General features: G+C 38.9%; 1 protein-coding gene across 2 annotated transcripts in view; it reads right to left on the bottom strand.

Annotated features, from left to right (window-relative positions):
* LOC107656362 (non-muscle caldesmon-like) overlaps positions 1 to 9230 on the bottom strand; it is a 59524-nt gene that overhangs the window by 2546 nt on the left and 47748 nt on the right. For both annotated transcript variants that reach the window (XM_016444165.1, XM_016444166.1), the window contains 6 exons: positions 7264 to 7307; positions 6103 to 6178; positions 5852 to 5989; positions 5634 to 5729; positions 3818 to 3886; positions 1678 to 1714 (listed from right to left, as the gene is read on the bottom strand). In XM_016444165.1, coding sequence (XP_016299651.1) covers positions 1678 to 1714; positions 3818 to 3886; positions 5634 to 5729; positions 5852 to 5989; positions 6103 to 6178; positions 7264 to 7307 — 460 coding nt within the window. The remainder of the gene's footprint in view (positions 1 to 1677; positions 1715 to 3817; positions 3887 to 5633; positions 5730 to 5851; positions 5990 to 6102; positions 6179 to 7263; positions 7308 to 9230) is intronic.

The raw sequence follows: 9230 nt of genomic DNA, 5'->3' as shown, positions 1-9230 counted from the left end.
GTCACACGCTTGAGGTATTCGGCCAATCACAACGCACTGGATAGCTGGCCAATCAGAGCACACCTCGCTTTTCTGACCGACGAGCTTTGTAAAAATCGACGTGTTTTAGAAAGGCGGGGCATAGAGGAGAAACAATAATGTACAGTATGTGGAAAATGTTTTTTGAACCTTAAACCGCATAAACACATTGCATTACACCAAATACACAAAATAATGTTCTTTTTAGCAACATCATATGACCCCTTTAAGCCAATTCATTTTTGAGACAATTAAAAATCTTTGTACACTTAGCTGTGTGTATTTGTGATCTACAACCTTTTATTTCTTGTGCTCCAGAGCTAAAAACAGCTCAAAGAATCTCTTAAATGTGTGGCGTCCGACCATTTTTAAGTGGTTGGAAGGATTTAAGTTTTCATGACATCTCTATACGGCATGCGGGCGCGCTAATCTTCTACCGCCCCATGCAGTAATGTGACAAACATGCAGCTTTAGCCCTGCTGGCACTGACAGACGCCCAGAATCCACGGCCTGATATTGAGACGAGCAGAGCTGGGTGGGGGAGTCGGCCATTACCACTTGGCACGCCTGAAGGCCACCGCGGCCTCTTCTAGAGGAACAAATGGCCGGCATTCAAAATAGAAAACAATGCCAAAGAGGCATTTTAAAATGCTGCAGCCGGTGAACGACGTCTCTGCAGCGATGATTTATCATTGGCAGGGATTTCTGGTTGAGGGATTGTGGGTGTTGTGCAATATGGCGGAAACTGCCCTTCACAGCAGGACTTCATTCTGACATCACTGATTTTGCTAAAGTGGAACTATTGCAAGTATAGTTCAGGTACACTTTAAACATCTTGCATTTAAAGACTGATATAATATATTTTACTGTACCTTCTGATCATGCTGCAAAAAAGGGATGTCTTCCTCAGTATTTCCTTTAATCTTGTTTGCAAACTGAATCTTAAATCAAGATACATTTACTTGATGAATAAAAACACACAAGAAGTCTTGTTTTACGATAAATTGATCAAAATGAAATGAGTTATAATTAAAAAAGAAAAAATATCTACCAATGTGCTCAGAAAAATCAACTTGATTCAAACAAAGGGGAAACAAGTTTTCATAACCAGTCGACAGATGTTTCTTCTTGTTTTAACCATTAACTCACTTAATATTATACAATATCTCAGAAAACAAGACTTCATATGTTCAGTTCGCATCTAAATGTATCTTGACTTACGAATATTTAGATATTTGTATTGGAAAACAAAACAAAAATACTGAGAAAGATATAATTTTCTGCAGGGCATGCATGCATGCAACATTTAATGCCATGACTTTACGAATTTAGGACTTTCCTTTTCAAGACTGTTTTAGGCCTTAATTTGTAGAAGAGCGAATTAAGATGTTTTAAGAGTATTAACTATGGAAACACATTATCATAGTCGCTGAAAAGGGTCCATTTCAGTGGCGAAATCACTTGGCAGCCCCGCCCACTGTGAAATCTTACTGGTCCAAAACCTTGCTCGTCATAAATGGATATGAAACATCAAATACATTCTAATTGCATGTGATTGTGTCACAACGCTCAGCAGTTTTGAATTGACAAATTGCTTTCCGTTGGACATTGAAGACTGCGTTACACAAATACGACAAATATTATTTTGTCATCACTTACCATTGGTGACAGATTTGGTCTCTCCTCTGCTTGTGACCTGGGTGAGGTATAAATCGATGGAAAACGAGAGAAAGAGAAAAAGAAACAGAGAGAAAGAATAAGATTAACATAAACACAAGCTAATGTGCTAATCAGTGTGGCTGAGCCCTTCCCAGCCCAACCGTCTGCTATTCCACTTATGCCTTCACATTTTAACATACTTCTTTTGTGCCTGTGTGCGCCAAAAAGTCATCAGTGAAAGTGCTTGTGGCCGACATGCTGCGTGTACAATGACAGGAACATGCTTAGCATGGTTTCATACAGCGCTCTTTTTCCAGATTCACATACAAGTGAAACCCTCATTCCTTCCACTGCTGACCAAACAGCACTGCTGGCTTTGGTAACATCAGCGCGGTTATGACCACAGATTTCCCTTCATTAGGCTTTTTACGTCACCATTTACCAGCCCTTTAAGTGATCGGGGCCAGAACTGCAGTCTGTGGCTAACCCGCGGCCTTGGCCTGATCTTGACGCCTCGCTGACAGTCCAGAAGTAGATTCTATTGTGCCCGTTCCAAAGAAAGAGCCGCCCACTCCGAATGACTACCATTATTATCTGTTTGATCTGTGGATATAAAAATATGAAGGCCAGCACTCATGGGAATGGCTTTTCAGGTTCAGACGATGGGATCGACTCGAATTGGTTTCTATTCGTGATGTGTGAGCGTCTGTCTTCGAATTTGTTTCTATTCGTGATGTGTGAGCGTCTGTCTGTGTGTGTGTGTGTGTGTGTGTGTGTGTGCACGACCGCCATGTTTGGTCAACTGGATCCCAGTCATGTCGGCGTTAAAATAGATCTTCTCACAATAGGCAGAGTGCTTTGTTAAGGGGTGATGGGTGTTAAACCCATGTGTGACGGGAAAAAGAGGGAATGGAAGAGAGAGGAGAGAATGAAATTGATCCTTCGCTAAGCTCCGCCCTGCTGACCAATCCGACAAGATTTTGCTTATTTTTAATAAGTGTCTGTGGAAGTCCTGTTTATTATATTTAAATTATATATTTAATTTTAAATATTTATTATTATTTTTTTAAATATTTAAATAATTTGTTCAAAAATACTTGCCAAGTCACTTATAATAGTGACACAAGCCACCCATAATTTTTTCCTTTTCCCAATGTTTAAATAAATCTTGACCTACATTTGCTTGAGGGTAAATCAATGTTAATTAATTTACATATTGATTCAGGTCATAGCAGATGCAAGTGACTAATAAGTTCACAGTACCATTGTGAGCTATTAAATTTGTTACAAAAATGTTATAAAAGAGGCTTTTCTCTTTTCAATTTACTGTGTTTACTGTCGTAACCGATTCTGATTCACAGTCTCCATAGTTTTTGTTCACATGACTGCATAATTATATAATTTATTTAAGGTTTTCACTTGCAAAACTTGCAATGTTATATACAAAGTGGCATATACAGGATGCTTTGCAGTATCACACTTTTTCCACTTCCATGAGCACATTCTACTGAACAATCTCATTGTTTCCTGAAAATCTCCAGTTCCAGTTAGACACGTTAGACCACTTTTCTGAGCGAGCAATGGAAGCTGAGGTGGGCGGAGCATAATGAAAAGTCAATTAGTGCCACAGTAGTTACTCTTGGTGACTTTAAAGCACCTTCTTCCTGCAAACCAACCACCTGCTCTCGTGGCAGTGAGTGAAAGTGCGAGAGAAGCTCTGTGAAGAAATGAAAAAAAGCCAGGTCCTAAGCCATCCTGTGATAAATGCATTAAGTGTGGCTCATCAAACACTGTGCATTTCTGTGCGATAGAATAACATTTACCTCCTCAAGGTGGTCAGATCTGTAGACAATTAGCATGGGGATGGCTTAAAACACAAAACACACAGGCAACGTTATGGCAATGTTATTCTCCGCGATTATACTGCAGATATCATGCTAGTGCGGGTGTTATGACTGTAACTGTCTCCAAAGTCCTAATGGCATGCCTGAAGGGTTATAAAAACCCACAGCCTGTTGTTTGGACAAATAAGTGCTTTATTAATTCATTCTCCAGGGGCATATGAAAAATGTTATGTGTATAAATAACTAAGAGAGAGAAAGCGAGTCGGGCTGATTGAGAAAAAATTGTGTTTGGTTACCTTGGTAGCAGAGGACCCCTTGTTTTCCCATAGATTGCGTTTGCTGGTCACGTCACCCGGTTTCAGGTCCTGCAGGAGGGCAAGGGGGTGTAATATCACTACTCAGCTTATGTAACCACACACACACGCACGTTAGTCTGAGAGAAATGGCATAAAGGATGCCAGTGTCCTAAAGGCAGAGGAGGGGAGGGATATTTGCATGTCTTACCTGATCTTCGGCAGAGAGAGAGAGAGCAGAACAGAGAGCAGAGGAAAGAAGCCCAGGGGAAGAAGCAAAGGGAAATCTAACAGTGGAAGAGAAAGAGAGAATGACAAAAAAAACGTGAAGGTACAGGTGAGTTGCACCGTTCCATATGACAGAAGACAATGCTACTCGACAAATATGACACGTATATGACATTTAAACTATAGTAATTATGAAGCAGTGTGTTTTATTTTGGAGTATTTGGAGCCATATCGTAGCATTTTGAAATTATGGTATGATAATGTTTTGTAAAGTTTATTTTTTAATTGAATGAATTCAATCATTAAATAAAAAGGATTTAATGTAACAAAAAAGTAATGCAAATAAATAACTAAAAAATTGAAAACTTAATTAAACAACAACAACAAAAGTGTCATTTAAAAAAAATGCTCAATTCAATTTTGTCCATTATCTTTATAAATGGGTCTAAGAGGAAAAATGGGGTCTTTTCATATTACATCCATATTTGAACAATGAAGCCAGAGTTTTAAAATAAACAGTGAACAGAGTTTTAAATTAAATAGTTGTAGTAAACTGTCAACTGCAAGGATAGCGTGACCAGCGTGCTCCCGGAGTTTTTGCACTTAAGCAACAGGTCAAAGGTCCATTATGTTAAATGCTATAGGCAAGTGTAAATGAGGAGTAAACTCGGTGCCGTTTTTAGGCATAGGGTGCAGTCAGCTGGAGAGGGCGCCAATGAGCGCATATCTGGCACTACATTTAAGCAGGGGTGTGTGTAAAGGCCACCCTGAAAAATTAATTGCCGCTCCCACTGGTTCCCCCAACACTATTGGGCTAGAGTACTGTCAATCTGACAATTGCTATATGCCATTGGATCAGAGTACTGTCAATTACTGTCTGACTGTTGCATGTAAAGTTTGCGTTTGGAGTGCTCAACAACACCATTATATCAAAAAGCTCAGTCAATGCTTTGGCAAGGTAATGCTTTTTTTAACCACACAATTAGGGTTAAATTCAAAGGCCAGTTAAAAAAAAACAAACAGGTACAGTAAAAAGTGCACAAATCTGTATTTTGTTAGGGTAATATTGGCAGTATTTGTGGCAGTCGAGAAATCACGCTGTGAAATGGACAGATTTTGATTCCCATATCAATGTTCAAACTCTGAACTGCTGCACTAGACTTCTTTTCTAAGTTAACACAGATTTGTGCATTTAAATATATTTATAGCTTCTTTTCATATTACATCCATATTTGAACAATGAAGCCAGAGTTTTAAAATAAACAGCCAATCAGTGATGAAGGATTGCAGGCATGCCGGAGCAGACAGGACGTAAGAAAGCCTGAATAAAACCACTCCTTTAATCACTTCTATGTGATTACATGACAGAAATAGTCAAATGTACATATAAACATCAGAAATTACTCCGCAAATGCTCCCATGAATCTCTTTCTAATGTTTTCTTTAACATCTGTTTTAGTTCAGAGCTCTGTATTATCTCCCCTTTGGGTTGAATCAGTACCACTAGGTGGCGCCAGATAACAAGACTCATCACGCCCTGATGTGATGCACATAGAGCTCACGAGTGTGATGGACAGAGTCAAAGACTTACCGCGGGTCTTCCTCCTGATGTCTTGCCCGTCTCTGGAGTTTTATTCAACCAATCGTTGATGCGGCCGGCCACACCCACCTTTATCCCAGCTGCATCCTGTAGGGGATGGAACAAAACACTCCCTTTAAGTTCAGAATGTGACTTTGGACAGGAAATGGGTCCAAGAGGAAAAGTGGGGTCTGCTTCACCACCCTTCAATGTGAATGAACATCACAAACCTTGTTGGTGGACGCTGGGCTCCCACCAGAGCTGAAGACATTCCCCTTCTCCCACATGCTCTTGATGTTGCGAATACCGTCCGTCACCATGGGAAGATCTATGGCAGCTGATCTGGGAGATCTGACCTCTTTGTGGCTCTGAATGGAGAGAAGAGCAGAGATTACGCTGTGCTGTCTTCTGGTGTCCTGTGTTTAATTTAGATTTATCTTTTGCTTGTGTTCAGTTTGAGAGAGGACGATGTCGGACTCACCTGCACTGCGCTGGTGTACTGCTCTAATCGGTTATCAATCTTAGACACCACAGGACTGTGAGACGCCTTTACAGAACTGACACACACACACACACACACACACACAAACACAAACATCAGCACATGCTGGTATTTATAAGCATCACTTTCACAATGAAAGATTATAGATGGCAAATTAAAATGAATGAACAGTTCATGTGTGACAAATAGTTTGCGACAGACAGACAGACAGACTGACAGATAGATAGATAGATAGATAGATAGATAGAAAGGAAGACAGATAGATAGACAGACAGACAGATAGATAGATAGAAAGGAAGACAGACAGATAGATAGATAGACAGACAGACAGAAAGAGAGACAGATAGATGGACAGACAGACAGACAGATTGATAGATAGATAAATAGACAGACTGATAGACAGACAAACAGATTGACAGACGGACAGACAGACAGGCAGATTGATAGATAGACAGACAGACAGACAGATTGATAGATAAATAGATTGATAGACAGACAGACACAGATAGATAGATAGACAGACAGAAAGAGACAGACAGATATATAGATAGAAAGGAAGAAAGACAGATAGACAGATTGATAGACAGACAAATAGAAAGATAGATAGATAGACAGACAGAACGAGAGACATATATTTACAGTATATTAATATTTCTTCAACAAGAAGTTATTTCAGATAGATGCATTTGGTGATGGATGGATGGATAAACAGATTACCTCCTATTTTTGCTAAATATCTTTAATATTATTAAATAATAGTAATTATATGGGCTGTAAAGCTGTCTAAATAGTCCTGCTGCTGTTCTAGGTGAATGGTTATGTTATATACAACAGAATTCCTGTGGATTTTTCACAATGTAAACAGTTCCAATGTCATTGAATGTATCCTTGTTTTTATAAACTGGGACGAATCAACAATTGTCTGTGGTTATCAACAAAGTGCCACAAATGATGTTGAAAGAGCTTAACTTGTTTTGGAAGCAGAACATTCTTTTAACCCGAAAGTACTCTGAATACTTCAGATTATTAATTGATGTAATTAATCTTATTGTTTGGATCCTTTTGGACACATTTGTGCATTGAAGTTGAATAACATGTTTTCATGAAAGGTCTGCAGGGAGTAAAAGTAGAAGTGATCACCTCTTCTGTGCTGATCTGTTGAGAAATTCTGCCCTCTCACCGATCTGGGAAGAGAAACCAAACAATGGATAGATTTAAGAAAGGTCACTGCTTTGGTCATGAGGAACACACACAGAAAAACACACACACACACACACACACACACACACACACAGATGCGAGCTGTCTGTCGGACTTGGCTATTCTGAGAGGCAAGAGACTAGCCTGCTCTTTTCAGTATGAAACTGTCACGGGGCCAGGAAAAGCAGGGCCCTTTTCAGTCCACTCTCTCTCTGTGGGAACTGTGGCCTGTGTTTATGATATATGACAACATGGCTAAGAGGGGGGAAAGTGTTCCTGTGAAGCAACAACAAAAACCACACAGACAACACACATACACTCCCAAAAAGCATCTTGAAAAAAAAATCCACTTCCCCCCCTCAACTGAATGTGGGAGTTCCTAAAATACTCCTCAGCAGGAAATTCCCCATTCTCAGGCGAGCTTGAAACGGCTCCGTTAGAACGTGGTTACAGTAATCCTATTAGTCTAATGGTCTTTCTGTGTCCCCCCCAGAGTTCACGGCTTGACGAGCACAGCTCGGCTTTATCTCACAAAAGCACGACTGCGCCATTTTGTATTTTTGTTAAAAGATGGATTCCAAAGGGAAGAGAAGAAAAAGAACTGTCTTCGAAACCACTGACAGCAGGAAACCCATATTCAAACATGCGAGAACCGGGAAAAGAATTTGGCAATGAGATGTATGGCATCAAAAAGTACATTTACAATATAGTGATGTGATACAAAGCCAATTATTTTGATATAATCCATAACCTATATTATGGCTGAAATTACAGCGATTTAATATCATACTAATCTGTCTACCCACAGAATAGGCGTTTAAATCACACAAATACATCACACAGCATGCAATACATACAGTGTACATGATGACAAAGCAGATCTGTGAACGTATCATCTGCGCATGATGAATAGGAGGAAAGGGTTTTCTTTCAGCACAGATATTACAAAATAGATCAAAATGTATGTCCCTTACAAAAAAAAAACATGGTAAGCATAGTTTCCACCAAAATACCATAGTTACTATATTAATTAATTAATTAATTAATTAATTAATCAGATTGAGATCTGTCAGAGACATAGCCTTGTAGTTAGTGCATGCATATTTTTTACGTTTATAAGAGAAAGTATACATTTTAGGTTCATTACTTGTTCAAGAATTAAAATGTTATATTATATTATATATACAAGAACAATATAATATAATACTTGCATATCTAAAAACACAAATAATTATTCAAGAATTAAAAAATGTTTGATATACATTGTTGTCATTACAATTATATAAGTCATAAAATGTATAAAAATCATAAAAAGATCTCATTCAGAAAGTTTTTTATGCTTAATTACCTTTTCTGAGGACAGAAGTGGCTAACATCAAATTACCTTCTTTTTTCGTAACACTTTTCAATAAGGTTCAATATGTTAACATTTGTTACCCACATTCAGGGTGCAAACTACGGGGGAGCTAGGGGGAGCTCGGCTCCCCTTAATAAGACATGGGCTCCCCTGAAAACGTGATTTGTGAAATTTTGGGGGGTCTCAAAAAATATTGACAACGTGTTATTTTGACGTGCAATTTCAGTTTTGTGTAATGTGATCATCGTGGATTATTATGTGTAAAATTGCAAAAATATCATTCATTCATGCATGACGGCGATTTAAACCTAATTCACTTCAATAAAGATAACTATACATGCTATTCTTGTCATGAGCATCAAGGTGTGGGGGCGCTGCGGTGCAAATTCCACTCATGTTTAGTACATGTTAACTCAAAGATTCGTAGAAAAAATATAAACGTTGGACTCTGTGGCCGATTCTGTGTTAAGGTAAGGCATGTTATTCGCAATTATGTGTTGTGGCTGGGTTGTTATAGGTCTGCGTGACTCTCGATGTCTTAGGTCTAACT

This window comes from Sinocyclocheilus anshuiensis, unplaced genomic scaffold (genome assembly GCF_001515605.1).
Source record: "Sinocyclocheilus anshuiensis isolate Anshui unplaced genomic scaffold, SAMN03320099.WGS_v1.1 scaffold183, whole genome shotgun sequence".
Taxonomy (NCBI): Eukaryota; Metazoa; Chordata; class Actinopteri; order Cypriniformes; family Cyprinidae; genus Sinocyclocheilus; species Sinocyclocheilus anshuiensis.
This window is presented reverse-complemented; position numbering and strand designations above follow the sequence as displayed.